Here is a 16,319-nt window from a genome sequence, read left to right as displayed (position 1 = left end):
GGAAAACATGTATGTTGTTAATAGAAAAACATGTTGAAGAAAGATGTGATCCCCCCCTCCTCTCCCCCAGTTTGCTGTAAATCACTAAATGTAGCCTCAGTGAGCATTCCTGTTGCTATCTCCCTGCCAACGCAGGAAGTGTGTCAGGCTGTGGTTATGTGTAACACATGTTCAACAAGAGCTGGGCTTAGAGACCACTATCACTTTTTTAAACTTTTAAGCACTTGTTTAAGCAACATTTTTTAGTTTTGCTTTTAAGGGACTTATTAGTGAATGATGCTAGCTTGGAAGCACGAAATCATGGAAAAAAAAACCCTCTGCTTGAGCACCTCCTGGGTAGTTGAAGACTCCCTGTCCTGCCAGTCAGCTCCATCCCTCACTTAGTGATGTATGGAGATAAGTATTCCTGGTTTTGACTGGCTCTTGACTCTTTGTGTGGGACTGCCTGTAAGAAGCAAATGCATGTCTTCTGTGCTGTGAGCTTTCCTTCCCAGAGCACTGGACTGTGACTGCTATTAAATTACAGACCATATTGCACAAGTCACCAGATGGTGAAGATAATTGACCTGTGGTCACAGAAGACTTGGTTAGATGTGAACTGGTGATACAGCAGTGAAATTAAATAAACAGTTCATCTGTTTACTGGCACTATGTGACGACTTGACTATATATATGCTTCTCTGCATCATCACTTTGGGCTAAGTTGTATTCTCACAAAGAGGTGCACCTCATGTTTTTGTTGGGTGTACAGGAGAACAGATTTACCAGGTACAGGCAGAAGTAGTCATTACCTGATCTGTGTGTAATATTTTCACAGGTCCCTTGCATGCAGGGATGAAATTAGGGTCAAATCCAAGGAGAGGCGATGCTTTCTTTTATCAAAGGTATCAAGTAGAGGACTTGAGGGGTGACAGAGAAGAAACAGGAAAAATCCTATGGGGAAAAACATTCTCAGTATCTTGAAATTCTGATTTTGGTCTTATAAACTGCTTGTGTATATGTGGGAAATGGGTGTCCTTTCTTCTCCAGAGCATTAAGCTGTCAGTGAACAAAGGCATGATGGACTGGTTCTGGAGAATGAATGATGCTCTTGTCCATGAGCATGGATATTCCAGGACAGCCCCATGAGTGACTGCAATTTAGAATTTAGCCACTGACATTGCTGTGTTTTTCCAGGGCTCCAGTTTCCTTGACTGTAAGTACTGTATATTTCATGAGAATTCCAATCTATCTTTTAAATTGTCCTAAGAGGTAGAAAATCTTGGCCCCTTTTCTGCACCTCCCCCTTTCAAGGAAACAAAACTACAGAGCAGCCAACCTTTGGGTTGCAAACTATTGATTTCATGCAAATTAGATGGGGGGGGGGGAAGCCAGATGCAGTCAGTTTTCTGTCTCCTCTACATGGAAATGATACTCCCTAGGTGCTCATCTGCTTAGAAGAGAGCAAGACAGCAGGCATTGCTAATTTTTTTTATATAGATGTACCTGGGTGCTCGAATATGAAGTAATGTACACTGAAAAAAATCTCTGGAAGCATTTATGATTGCCATCTATTAGGAATGGAAAACTAGAGGAGAATAAGCAAATGGCCTTCATATGTTCCTCAACAATATTTTCAGCTCTTCTTAATTGACTGCCGTATTTCTCCGAGCCACCGAGTGCAAGAATTCTTTTGCTGAATAAAACTGGGTAAGAGGTGGCTTCCCCCCACCTAGTCATGGTTTTATAGACTGAAGCACAAATCAGGCAGGAATGAACAAGCATGGTATTTAAAAGGAGCATGAAGATTTGTGACTGCATGCTGTACCTGCCAAGATTTGATTTTCTGTAGATGTTTTTGCAGTGAATGAAACATGTTTGTATGCATGATTGTTTACTCATTGTAAGTGTCTGATTACTTGTATCTTGAATCCTTATCTTGCATATCACTAAACTTCAAAGTGAAATTCTGTGACTTACTTTAGTTGGTAGAATTTGTAACTTTCTTGTACTTAATTAAGACTGATGGTATGAACTTCACTAGAATGGTTTAATGCTCTCCTTGAAAATGTTAATCTATTTTCTGAATTGTTTGCTAAACAAAACTCTGTTAAACAAACAAACAAAAAGTCAGGCTAATGTGCTGTCCAAAGTTTTTGAGCACTCAGTGGGGAACGGAACGAAGCTGTTATCATTCAAGATGTATGTGGAACCCTTGGCACTGAAGAAAGTTCTGTATTAAAAAATGTTGGACTTGTCTGAATAGATAGTATCTGCAACCTTCTGTGCCAGGGAGCGTTGCTGTGTTGAGTCAATGACGACTTTCTGTCGGAGACTAATGAAGGAATTGTCTTGAGGCACCAAGCCATACAAACTTGAAGAGACAAGCCAGCCGTGGTTGAACAAGTGGCCCTCAACAATGTATTGCTTTGAGCCTCTGAGCTTCGCCTTGTACTTGTGCAGTGAGGGCCCAGGAGATTCACCAGCCCAGAAAGGCTGTTCTTCATTACTGGACACTGGGGTCTGACAGGAGCAGTACTTTGTGTGAGAAACTAAGTAGAAAAACGCAGAGAAACCCTGCGTGGTGGCTATTTCCTTCTGCAGAGGAGTTGCTTTATAGCACCCTGGTGTCTGTATTACTTTTTTTTTTTTTTTAATACGTTAATCTTCAGCTTCTTTTTAAAGATTTTCAAGACAGTGGTAAGTAAGCAAGTGATTTTTCAAGCCTTTTTATACTTCCAGGAAATATATATGGTGAGTAGAAATCACAGTTTGTGATTTGTTGTTTCGGTTTTGTCAGGAAAGCACAGTTAAAAGGCAGTTGCAGTGTACATTCTGTGTGGTTATTGTCTTTAGTGTAATAAATGGTCTGTGTCAGAATATTTTCCTAATAACTCAGTGTCTCTTGTGTTGCCTTTTTTTTTTTTTTTTTGTAATCAAGCTAGGAATACTCCTTTGGCTGAGTGCTCTCATAGAAGCTGTATGGGTTTGATGTGGTCTTTGAACAGTATATTTGATTCTCTGTGTACTGTTCTGAAAATATCTACGTGTCCATGGTGTTTTGTGTTTTCCTCTTTGATCTTCTAATATCCCAAAAGCGTAAGACACAAAAGCATTTCCCTGCAATTAATCTCTCACTGGTTTGAATATAATTTTTCATCCTCAGAAAAGCCCCCATGTCATGCTGGGGTACTGCTGTTCTTTCTCATAGTCATTTTGCTGAGGTATTCTTAATAATTCAAAAACAATCAGCAAAGTCCATGGTTCTGGAGTTGTGTGGGTTTTTTTTTTTTTTTTGCATTTCCAGTAGGATAGATAGCACAATAATTTTCTCAAAGTACACCTTAAATAGCTATAAATGGCAGCTGAAAATCTCTCCTAAACAGTACTGTTTGCAGTCTACAGGAGGATTTGTCACATAAGCATGGCTACTGTTTTGCAGTCCTTCTAATTGAGCACTGAGAAGGCAGAAGTATCTAAGCAAAATGCTAGGAAAAATGTGCCTTTTTTTCGTTGTCAGAAATAATTTCATTTGGAGAAGAAACCAATATACCTATGAAAAACTATCCCATGTGATTCTGCACATACTCGTGCTAGTTCTGCAGTTTCTGTGGACATCAGCTGGACAGAATTAGACTTCCTAGGTTTTTTTGAGTTGAATGGAAAGATCTTCTGTATCTGTTCTTGTTTCAAATGTTTTTACACTGTCATAGTGGCGGTGTCCTTTTGACTCTCATAGCAACAACCATAAAAGAGGAAAGGAATGGTGGGTGTGGCAGTTCAGGGGCAGGAATAGATGAGCATGATCTGAGACTAGCAAAAGGCATTTGAAAGGAGAAAACATTGGTTACCCAAGTGTAGACATTTTACTCTTCATTTGCAAAGAAAATAAATTTAAAAAAAAATTAAGGCTGACAGAGCTGAGTCTGTTTAGCTTGGAGGAGGCTGAGGGGGGATCTTATTAATGCTTCCAAATGTCTAAGGGGTGGGTATCAGGAAGATGGGGGCCAGACTCTTCTCAGTGGTCCCCAATGGTAGGACAAGAGGTAATGTGTATAAACTTCAACATAGGAAGTTCCATCTAAATACGAGCAGGAACTTCTTTATTTTGTAGGTGGCAGAACACTGGAACAGGCTGCCCAGAGAGGTGATAGAGTTTGTCTCTGGAGACTTTCAAGGCCCAGCTTTCAAGGCCATAGGAGTGTGTTCCTATGTGATCTGCTTTATGTGATCCTGCTCTGGATTGAATTTGATGATTTTCAGAGGTCCCTTCCAACCCCTACCATTCTGTGATTCAGTGACCAAGACTATAAAAATAATCCTATGGCTTAGCCTTTCCATAAAAGCTGACTTCCCTCGTGTGATTCTCTGAGCAGTAAGAAGCTAGCTCTTCCCCAAAAGCTGTCTCTCAGCCAGTAAGACTTGTCCTGCAAACTTTTCAGTCATGCCTATTCTAAAGAAGTTTCTGCGGATTTTTGATCTGAGCTGGCTCCTATTCATTCTGCCTCTGTGCACAAAGTTTGGATCTCTCTGCAAAGTATAGGTTGTGACTGCTTAGATGTCCTGAAGATTAGGCACTGCTGCACTGGCCACAGTGAAGCACTGGAGATGGAGTTTGCCTTACCAAGCATGGATATCTGTATCAGAGTTACTTACTGTAGCTTTCTGCCTTTGGTGGGAAGAAAGGCACTCACCCTAAAAGTCTCCTGGGCCTTCTTTCAGCTGACTGAATAGAGTGCCTAGCTCAGGTGAGATGAAATGGATATTCCTGTGCTTCACTGACTACCCTGCTGGCACAGTGGCAAGAGTGCTGATTCAGGAGTGCATTTAATCATGTGCTGGTCCTTGAGAGAAAAATGTTTCTTTTTTTCCCCCTTTTTTTCTCTCTCTTTTTTTTTTTTTTTAAAATGGTGTGTGGGAGGAAGGAAAGTTTAGATATATTAACTGCAAGCAGGACATTCCCTGGTAGTCCATTAAAATTTGAAGTATCAGACAAATATTTCCCTGCAGTAGATAAAATCTCTCACTTAGCTGTTGATTTTCAAATCCCTATTTCAGCCATAATTTGGAAAGCTACATATTTTTAAATGCTGCTAATTCTACGTGTGTATTCTTGCACACACACATGTACAACGTGCATACTACTCTTGTCCTTGTCTGTTGCTGCTGACCGTTGCCAAACCTCTGAGTTCAGGGGCTTGCAACTGCAGAAGAATTTTTTTGTGTGTGTAATGTTTGTCTATACAGACAGACTATATATGTTTATGTCAGGAGACCAGTTAGGAGACTGGCTTCATGCTGAAAGAGACACAGAATAGGACTGTGTGTAGCCAGAGAGATCATTTTTTGAATAGATGGGGCAGATGTGGATGTGGGGAAAGGAATAATGCAGGATTGAGGTGGTCGTGGTGTCAGGTTGGATGTGTTGTGCCAGTGCTGTGGCTTTATGCATAGCAGATCTCTTTGGAATGTACAAAATGATTTGGAGTGTGTAGGAGGTTACCAAGGAGGGATTAACTCAGAAGAGGGGAAAAAAAAAATCACACAAAGGGTATGATTTAATTTTGTCTAAACACAGAAACTTTCTTTTGCTCAGTCTGATTGTGTTTCAGGATAGAAGGGAAAACTTACACAGCAATTCAGTAACACAGACTTGTAGTCTCCCTTGAAGTTGCATGAAGCTAAACAATTCTGATTTTGTCTGTGGGTTTCAGGGCTCAAATACTCAGGATAAGGTAGAAAAAGATAACTGAAAAATGGCTAGGAGGGATCTCAGGTGCTGTCTTCATACCTCTGTTATTTGGAGGCTTGTGCTGCAGATATTGGTGTTCAGGGACAAAGTCATGGTCCCTAGTCAGTCCCAACTGTTTTCCCTCCCTTGGCCTGGGTTTACACACCTTCACTCATGTAGTCGCACCCTAAGCCAGTCCTGGCAAAATGATTCATGTTATGAGAAAATATCCATTAAATAAAGCCATGAAGTGAACCCAGGCATCTTGACTGAGCAAGGTACAGGAGCAATTGCAGCATCGGCACAGTGGGTAGGAGGAGGCAGTCCTGGCTTGGCCTCAGCCAGCACAGGACGCGTGTTGTCATCCTGGCTGTGCAGCTCTGCTGGTAGGCAAACACCTCACAGGCAATACAGGAGGAAAACATACCAGTTGCTTTGATCACACACAAAAGCAAACCCTGAATACAGAATTTCATGCACCCTCCCAGCTCCATCTGGACGGTGTTCAGCAATGCACAGACCTCTGAGACCGTGTGCACCATATGTCTGTACTGGCCTGAGTTGGCTGTAGCTGCTTGGGATGAGGTATGTGCATGAGTCATGCAGGGACATCAATCAGGAGTGGGATTTTTGGAGCAGCATGCTGGCTGCTGTGTTGGGAGTCAGTGTGCACACATGGTTGGAGAGGCTTGGCAGAGCTGCAGTACCCTGAATCGCAGCATGCAGAGGTAAGGGATGAGGCAGGGAGCTGTCATATGTTTTTTAGCAGGATCTAAACCTCTTTTCCTGACACCATACGTGCAGGCAAAGGAGATGATCATTTTGTTGCTCAGATCTGGGGGTTGTCAGCAATACATAAGGGTTTCCCTGCCCTGGGTGCAGGAGGTGGGAGAGTGTGAAAGAGCTCTGTGCCTTCTGCCATGGCTAAGTGGGCTGGAGCTAACACAAGGTGGATCCTGGAGTAAGGGAAGCGGTTGTTAAATGTAGCAAGTGTGGGTTTGCTCTGCCAAGTCACTGCTTGAGCAGAGAACAAAGGTGGGTGGTGGCATGCATCCTCACACCCTCTCTGAGCTGAGGCAGGACTTCTGTTTAGGTGCTAAGGTACTCCCAGAGAACTGTTTTATCTAGAGGGAGAGCTGCTAATGGATGGAATGGGTAGTTGATGTTACTCAGTAAAAGAAAAAAACCCAACCTGTTCTGGTGTGTAACTAAACTCCTAATTCCCAAAAAATTCAGTTACCGAGTGTAACATTTTTACAGGAAAAAGGATAAGAAAGACCTTGTCTGTCTTAGAGGCAAGGCAAAGCAGTCTGCTGATTTTTGGTGGTTGCATTTGTTTCTTACAGAGACCATCTTAGTAATGGTTGTGACAGATACATTCAGTGTGTGGCTCTATGTCAGTGTGGTCCTAACCCTAAGTAACGTGGATTCTGCTCAGCTCTGGCTATGACCTTCACTGCAGATCTCTAAGCACTCTTTGGTTTTGTGCCCACCACACAATTTGAAAACCCGAGGCACACAGGGGTGGAAGATTGCAGTTACAGATATAAATGGTACCTACCTCCATTGTGTTAATGCATCAGTAGCCAGACGTCACTGTTCTGCAGCCAGGCTGTCATAGTTGTGTCCCTGGCTCCCCTACCTGTCTCTTTGCCTCAACGGAGCTCATCATTTCGTTTTGCAAGATTTGCAGAGGGCTAAATCTGGGCCCTGGAGGGTTATTTTTAGAGTCTTGAAAATAGGCTAATGTACAAAAAAAGACTTTTCTCACAGTTTAATGAACCATTTTGGGATTTGAGGAGGAGGGGAAAATGGCAGTAAAATAGGAAAAGCTTTTTGTGTCATCTCCTTAGTTGTATAAGGGACAGAGGGTCCATCTGTGGTGCTGGCATCCTCCCAGAGATCATGTGCATTGTCCCATCCCATTCTTACCCCTTGACATGTTTCCTAAACTCCTCTCTTCTTATCCACCCACTTTTATTCCCTCCTGTCTCCTGTCCTTTAGCACTGTCCCAGATGTCTTCTTTTGTGCATGCTGCCTGCGTTGTCAGCTGCAGACAGATTGCATTTCCCTGAATCAATTTTAAGGCGCCATTGATGGAGGTGGATTTCAGGAAAATGCCTACCATTCATTTCTCAATTTCTGCCAGGCCAGGTTTCAAGTGTTCACGTTCCAACTAGGAGGATCTCTCAAGGTCTAGGGCTGAGCAAAGGCTGCAAACACCAGCACAGCAGAGAAGCATTTGTTCTGGGCTTTCTGACTGTATCTGTCTCTGCCTCTTGGGAAGGATGATTGTTACCCAAGGGAGACAGGTTTGTGCCAACTTTGAAATCATCATGGAGGCAGTTGGTGCCGTTACCAGAGGTAGGTCATGTGGCTGAGGTCACTCGAGGAATGGTGAAAATTAGCTTAGTCCTCAACTTTGTACCAAAAAAAGAAATTTTTAAAAATAGGAGGGTGTGTGGTGGGAGGCAAGGGAGCAGAAGCTGTTGACCTTGAAGTGCTGTGCTCCCAGGACGCCATCTGTCCGCTGCCCTGTGTTGAAGTGAGTGCAGATTTGGATCATTAACTCTTTCCTCTGACTCTGGGAATTTCATATCTCAGAGAGTGCAAATAGGCAGGTGGATTTGATTAGACTTAGAAGAGCCAGCTTCTAAACTGAAAGAGCTTTCAACTTTGCCTATACAGAATGGTGTTGACATGGAAGTCTTGTCTTTCATACTGCCTTCTTCTTCCCATCTTCTCTCCCCTCCTTACAGTACAGTGTTTAAAACCCACCTGAGTGCTGCCCACCTAGTGATCATGGCAGCTGCTTGTCATACCAGATGCTTTCTGTATATCTTACATCATATTTGTTTTGGCTTAAGATAAAGCTCAATTCTCCAATGTTTACCACTGGATGTGCTCCCACTGACATCTGCAGGAGAACAGTGAGTCCAGCTGTTAACTGAAGTGATCCTAGAAGCAGCTGCTGCCTGCTTGGGGTGCAGATCTTCTCAAAGAAGTTGTGATCATGTCCTGAATGCAGAGACTATTTATTAATATCCTTCCAAGATAAAAGGCCACAAAGATGACCACCACTTTTGAAGTAATTAGCCAGAAGCCTCCTTCTCATTTGACATAATCCATATCATATCCTGCAAATTTCAAGGCTGTCACTCGAATGCAAGATTCAACATACTGGAGTTGAGAGCAGGTCTACATCACAGGCTTTTGTTGGGGAAGCCATTAGTCAGAGCTTTGATTGGATGTGTGATCTTTGGCCAACACAGCTGTGCTGACAAGAAGTCCTCAGCATAGCCTTCTGCTAGTTATACCAGCAAAACCTTTTTTTTATGGGTGTTGCTGACGTAGGGGATGAGAAGCTCTTTTACAAGTTCATTGTTGCCGCTGTGAGCTCTGTCAATGGTGAGCTCCCTTTAGCCGTGCTGTAGACCCCTATTTGGCTGCTCTGGCAGCCTTCATGGTAGGAGCTGGCCCAGCTGGGTGCAGTTGTGAGGTTCCAGTTAAGCTAGGAGTGTGCTTACTACATTTTTGGGGTTTTGTTTTTTTAGGAGTCTTTTGAATGCATTCTTTTTTCAAGCGTACATCTTGTTCTCAAGAAGGCTTTGATCTTGTTAATCTTTTCATCTATACATCAGCTTGTTGTGTGAAAATACTGGAATGTGCTTTTATTGTGGCATGGGGATTCTTTGGGCTTTGTTTTTCCTTTTTTTCCTTTTTTTTTTTTTTCCACACAGTTTAGAGAATTTTTCTTCCCTGAGGCTCTCCTTCTGACTTGATCTTAAATGAAAGTTGACCACAGATGTGTCAGGTTCTAGAGAGCCACTTTAGGCCATGTCTTTGAATTTTCTTTGCAGGGATTTCCTGATGTCAAATTAAAACATTTCTTTCTGTTTCCTCACATTAAGATAAAGCAAGGATTCTGGGCGAGTCTGCACATTCAGTTGTGAGCAGACATGAGCTCTTTCTGCCTGACTCCAGCAAGTGGGATACACGCCAACTTGAAACCCAAAGTCTTGTGATTGCTACAGCATGAGGCAGAATCTGGACTAACTGCTCTGTGTTACTAGGTGGAGCAACTGGTGTGCTGCTGTGCTTGTGGTCATTTGGCCAGTTCAAGGCATGGGCACTGTGATTCAATCTATTTGCATTTGGCCACATAGGCTTAACCTTATTCTTGGTCACCTCAGGTTATGCCATCACAGTTGCAGCCTTGCTTTCCTAAAATGTAACTAAGTCACACACAGAATCACGCACACAGAATCACGCACACAGAATCAACCAGGTTGGAAAAGACCTCAGAGATCATCAAGTCCAACCCATTACCTAGCATCTAACACCTCATGACAACTAAACCATGGCTCCAAGTGCCACATCCAATCTTTTTTTTGAACACCCACAGGAACAGTGATTCCACCACCTCCCTAGGCAGCCCATTCCACTGGCCAATTACTCTTTCTGTGAAGAACTTTCTCCTCACCTCAAGCCTAAACTTCCCCTGGCACAGCTTGAGACTGTGTCCTCTTGTTCTGTCACTGGTTGCCTGGGAGAAGAGACCAACCCCCACCTGTCTACAACCTCCATTCAGGTAGTTGTAGAGAGCAGTAAGGTCTCCCCTGAGCCTCCTCTTCTGCAGGCTAAATAACTCCAGTTCCTGAGTCACTACTCCTAAGCCAAATCAGGCCCAGTCTTTGCAGTTGTCAGACCCTCATTGAAGACAGTGGTGTGACAAGATGTCCTTTTTAACTTCTCACAGTATAAACTCAAAATTGCTCTATTTAGTAGTTTATGGCATCATGGTAACAGATGTTCACTTCAGCCAGGAAAGGAGCCCTTTGATTCTGTGTGTACACTGTGTGGACAAATTGCTTAACTCATGATGGTAGACTGGGATGGAGGTCTGGAGCATGAACGAGCCACTAGGGAAGTGTGCTGCCAAAGCCCAGAGCCTGCTTTGAAGAGCTTCTCCATTGTCAACACCCTTCCTTAAACACTTGTGTGCATCCCAATGGTATGTTTAAGGACTATGTGAAGGTCTTTCGTATACTCTGTGTTGACCTTTCAGAAGCTGAAGCAGTAGGCGATAAGTACCTCAAAATCTTTGAATAGTTGTTGTCCTTGATACTGTTGATCTGTTACAGATAAGCATAAGCTTCTTGTTTTATGAAAGTGTAAGGAATTTTTTTGTCTACTTTTATCATTTCTTAGGTCCTGAGGGAGACTAATAAATTGGCTGAAATGGAAGAGCCACCTTTGCTGCCGGGGGAAACCATTAAAGACATGGGTATGTGAATGTGGTGGGTTGAGACTATCCCCCAACAAATTTTTTTGAGAATTACCCCCAAAATAAATCACCAGGCTAGTCCAGTTGATTTGAAAAGCAGAATGAAGCTATGTTTACAAAGCAAGCAAAATCTAGAGGTATAAAATGCAAGGAATATGTACAAAACATGTTTACAATCCAGTAAAAAACAAGTATAAGGATCCCCTTGTACAGAATCACCCCTCTGGATGGGCCAGGGGGACCATTGCAACCTCCTCCCTTTTCCCTTCCTTGGTACCTTCAGAGACACAACACAAAGTCAGTTCAGCCAGCAGAAGGTCAGGAAAGAGAGAGAAGGGAGCAAGCCATGCGAGCCACAGAGAGCAAGAAGTGAACAAGAAAAGAATAATTTATGCAGCTAACTTTTATCCCAGTCCGCAAGCGAATGGAATGCTTATGGACACGTCTATGCTTAATAGCTTCTGTATCCAATGGCTAACCTTTATTTACATTTTACTACTTTCTGCTCAAAGTCTCTGGAATTTTTCCTAGGCACTAGCCTATAACAGTGAAGAGGAAATTCCTTATTGTTTGCTGACAAAATAGCATACCATAGAGCAAAAAATATCTTGGTCATCACTGACCCACATCAGCAAATTGCTGATGTATTGAGAACCATGATCAAGTTGTTTCATTAATCAAGTTCTTGTGGTTTGACTCTTGTGAGTCGAAGTAACTGTATGTCTCTTCTCTTAGCATGTAGCAATACAAGGCAATTCAACATACCATAGTATGAGTAATGAGGTAGGTTGTACATCTTTGTATTTGCTGCCTCCTGAATGGACGTAGATTGACTGTTTCAAGATGCACTGGACACAGGATAACTTCTTGGCTTGACACAACACAACTGTGTGTCAAATCTCTGTCACAGACTGCAGGAAAGGATACAGTGCTGCTGCAGAGATCTTACTGTGATATGGGCATTGGGCCTTTACTTTTTTTGTCATCTAGACATTCTGACATGGAACAGGATTGCTGATCCACTCCAGTCTGAAAGGTTGAGTAAACCTCTTGATTAATTTCCTGTGAAAGGTTTTGCTTTAACCTGTTTCCACCTTCTTAAAATGATAAGGAAAAGTGCAACTTCAGTCCTAAAAATAAATTAAAAAAAACCAAAACTGAGAATACCTCACAAACCGCCCCAAAAAACCCACCTGACAACAAAAAAACCCCAACAATTTAAAAGCAAGCAAAAATTCTTCCACCTCATTGCTTAGTCCTTTTCTCTACTACTTTCCTAAAGACTCTGGAGTCGTACTCCAGCCATGTGCTGCCTACTGACATCTAACTTACTCTAAAGACACGGTTAGCCCATTAAACATGACTGTATTTTGAAGGATTCCCTGGGAAATGGTTTAAGAGATCAAAGTTACCAGTGTTTTATCTGTTAGGAAATGATTTGAGGAGTAGGTCTTTAGGAGTAGGCCAGACAGCAGCTGCCTGGTCCAGAAAGAAGTTAAAGGTAGCAAAAAGAAAATATTTTTTATTCATCAGCAGTAATTATTTCTTGTTAAAAGTGTCCCAAAACCCCCAAAATGTTAGTCTTTTTTGTATTTTACAGGGAAGGGAAGAAAAGTTATTTCAACCAGCCCAGTATCTAGGGTAAGATTTGCCCTATATAAGCAGGGGAGTTAGTAAATCCTGATTTCCAGTATCTTTCTCCCATATGGATTCTCTTATATCTACCAAAAACTGAGTTTATTAGACTTTCCCTTGGTAGTAGCTCTAGTACAACCTCTGGCATCCATTCCCACAAACAACAAAGCAACTTAATGATTTGGCAATCCATGTTTATCAGATAGAGACTGTCGAAATCATACAACCATGGTAGGGTTAAGGTCAGGCAAGCTATGTGTGTAGGTGCATGTGTATATGTGCAGTATAATCAAGTAAAATTGTTTCCTTGGGAAACCGAGCTAATAAAACGTAAATGTGAAAGGTGATGTGGCTCACAAGCTGGCAAAATCAGTGCTTGAGGTTGTACCTGGGATTCCTTACCCTGAAAGCATTTTTACAGCACCTTTTCCCTTTACCCAGAAATCCTTTCCCTTTTCAAATGTAAATGCACACTGCTCTTCTCGGCTTTATTTTTTTTTCCAAACATTTTGAAATTACGTTTCAAATAATGGGAACTCTAATGGAAAAATCAGGCAGGCTGCCCTCACCCTTATTATTCTTCATGAGTCTGCTTTCAAACCTCTGTCAAACCAGTCTTTGAAAAGAAGTGATTAATAATCAGCCAGTAATGAAACACTTGGTTTAATTAGACCTGGCTAGAAGCATTTTGTATGTAATTGTCCTTCAAATAAATGCATATCAAGTAAAATAAATAATGAAAATGCTAGCATGTGTGTATTTTATGTGTTTTTAACCAAAAATTCTGTGCTGCACATTTTGCTTTGAACTAGTCACTCCTGATATTTTAAAGATCCTTCTCCATATCCCAATCTTGGAGAGTCAGGGAAGACTGCAGAAGCAGAGCTGACTTGAGGATGATACAGTTATATGAGTTGCCACTGCCTGGGACTAAGGCAATCTCATCCTCCCCTCCTCCCAGCTGAATCTTATAGGGTAAAGGTAGAAGAAATTCAGGTCCCCATCCTGACAGCCCAGTAGTCTCACATTTCATGTGTGGTGGCTGTCATGTGGATGGGAGGTGTGCTCTCCTCCTTACTTCACTCAGCCCTTGCAAAATAGATCTGTTAGGTTTTGGAGGTTGTTAAGATGGTCCAGGGTCATGGACCTGGCAACTCTGGTCAGTGGGTCTCCTTCTGAAAGGATGTGTCTCTGTTGGAAGAGTGTGATTTTGGTGACGGTGTAAGCCATTGCCACAGCACAGCCAACTACTTTAATGGCAGAAGTGATAGGTCATTGCTGGATGGTGGAGGAGGAAGGGAATGACTTAAATGTTGGCATTTTTAATTGATGTAAAACAGAAGAGCAGTTAGGGAAGGTGTTTGTTGTAGAAAACCAGCAGCACCTCTTGCCTTTTGCTGGAACAAGTGAGAAATGTTTGAGGCATTTGAAGAAGGGGACTGTTTTGAGTCACCACCACTCAGGTTCAAAAATAATTGTGGCAGAGTAACTTGATCGCTGACTTCAGACTTAAAATCACCACCAGTTGGGTGCTATGCAGATTCATGGCTGCTACACTTCCCCTCTGTCTCAGCACTGCTGAGGCCACACCTTCAGTACTGAGTTCAGTTTTGGGGCCCTCGCTGCAAGGAAGACAGTGAGGTGCTGGAGCGGGTCCAGACAAAGGCAACAAAGCAGTGAAGGGTATGGAGAATAAGTCTTGTGAGGAGCAGCTGAGGGAACTGGGATTGATTACTCTGGAGAAAAGGAGGCTGAGGGGAGACCTTCTTGCTCTTTACAGCTACCTGAAAGGAGTTTGAAGCAAGGTAGGTATTGATGTCTTCTCCCTGGTAACAAATGAAGGGACAAAAGGAAACGGCCTCAAGTTGTGCCAGTGGAGTTTTAAATTGGGTGTTAGAAGAAACTTGACAAAAAGGGTTATCAAATGCTAGAATAGGCTTCCTGGGGAAATGGTTGAATCATCATCCCAGGTAGTGTTTAAAAGAAGCATAGATGTGCTAAGGGACATGGTTTAACACCAGATTTGGTATACTTAGATAATGGTTGGATTCGATGGGCTAAGAGATCCTTTCCAACCCAACCAATTCTCTGATTCTATGATGCAAATTGCTGTAGTTCCACTGGCTTTTAACATGAGAGCCCTCATTCCAGGGCTAACTCTACATGCAAGGCTGTGCAGAACGACCAAAGCATCCTAAAAGTCACATGAAGGAGAAGTTCTTTCTCCTGTCCTTGGTGGCACAGGCCAGCTTGTGGACAATCCTTAGCTTATAATTATGCAGGTTGTTGTCAGCTTCAAATCTATGTATCCGTTGCTCAGTAAGAGTGAACAGTTTGCAGCTGAATAGTGGCTTTTTTACAGGGGTAGAAGTTCTGTGCAAATATAGGATTCTAGTGATGGGACTTCCCTGGAGTTCAGTTTATACCTAGACTCTTACCTTCTCCACACAACTGAAACCTGCACGGTAGCTCTAGACTAGAAGCCTGATCTGGCTTGTTTTCATTTCATCATCTGAAAAGTAGAGCCCCTAAACATTGTTGATGCCATAATTTTACTCCTGTAAATGAACCATGAAAATAACAGCTTTTTCTTTTCCTTTTTCTCTTTTTAAGCTAAGGATGTTACTTACATCTGCCCCTTCACTGGAGCAATCAGAGGAACACTTACTGTTACCAATTATAGACTGTACTTTAAAAGCATGGAACGGGTAAGGTTTTGAAACCATCTGCTTTTGTTGGCTATTCAGTCTTTGGATCTAGATGTTCTTTGAGAGTAATTCTGTGTGAATCATAGTGATATGTTTGGGAATATAGCCATAAGGGAGCAGGAGCTGGGGATTTTTTTTCCCCCTCCCATTTTTAAACTCACAAATTTCAACTGTCTACAGGACCCTCCTTTTGTCCTAGATGCATCTTTAGGTGTAATCAACAGAGTGGAGAAAATTGGAGGTGCTTCCAGTCGTGGTGAGAATTCGTATGGGCTGGAGATTGTATGCAAGGTAAACTATTATCCGTGTTTTACACAGGGGAAGGGGACTGTATGTTTTAAAAAGGTTTTCTCTGTGGTACTATAGGAAGTTCTGCAGAACATTTCTATCAGTATGACATTACATACTGTGCTAGATAATCTTTTCTTCAAAGTGGAAACTCAGGCCTGCATCCCACTAATGCAGTTCTCAGGGTATTCCACTTGCAAGAAGGGGCACATTTCGCCCTAAATCATAAGCTTATGTCCACCTGCTGCTGTTCTTTGAGGTGAGGTCCTGGCAGATAGCCTTCAGTCCTCCTCAAGGCTGTTCCTTCATTTCTTTGAAGTCACATGTGCCTCTCAAGCCCTTGGAGTCACTGGAAATGCAAACTTAAAAAAAAAAAAAAATCACAGTTTATCTCCTAATGTCTACTTAATATCTACTCACAAAGCAGATAAAGCCACCATCCCCAGTCCTATCCATACTTCTGCTTTTCACCATGGCATGACCCCTTTGCGTCCCTTTGTGGCCATGTGGAGAGAGATGGATTCTGACCCTTGTAGGTCTTGGACTGCTTAGAGCTCTTACCATAGCCCTCTCTAAGCTGAAAAGATGCCAGCTGCTGGATAAGGGCAGGTAGAGAGGAAATGAAAATTTGTCTCAACCTGTTCTGGTCACTGCTGTGGTTTTGAGGCACCAAGAAGGTAAGAAGACTCT

The 16,319-nt window shown here is 42.4% G+C and overlaps 1 protein-coding gene across 1 annotated transcript in view; it reads left to right on the top strand.

Moving 5' to 3' along the window:
* MTMR2 (myotubularin related protein 2) overlaps positions 1-16,319 on the top strand; it is a 70,195-nt gene that overhangs the window by 26,511 nt on the left and 27,365 nt on the right. The window contains exons 3-5 of the mRNA XM_054385642.1: positions 10,923-10,998; positions 15,247-15,341; positions 15,522-15,632. Of these exons, the coding sequence (XP_054241617.1) occupies positions 10,923-10,998; positions 15,247-15,341; positions 15,522-15,632 (282 nt within the window). The remainder of the gene's footprint in view (positions 1-10,922; positions 10,999-15,246; positions 15,342-15,521; positions 15,633-16,319) is intronic.

This window comes from Indicator indicator, chromosome 1, assembly GCF_027791375.1.
Source record: "Indicator indicator isolate 239-I01 chromosome 1, UM_Iind_1.1, whole genome shotgun sequence".
NCBI lineage: Eukaryota > Metazoa > Chordata > Aves > Piciformes > Indicatoridae > Indicator > Indicator indicator.
Note: the sequence above shows the minus strand (reverse complement) of the source record. Positions and strands in the feature narration are given on the sequence as shown.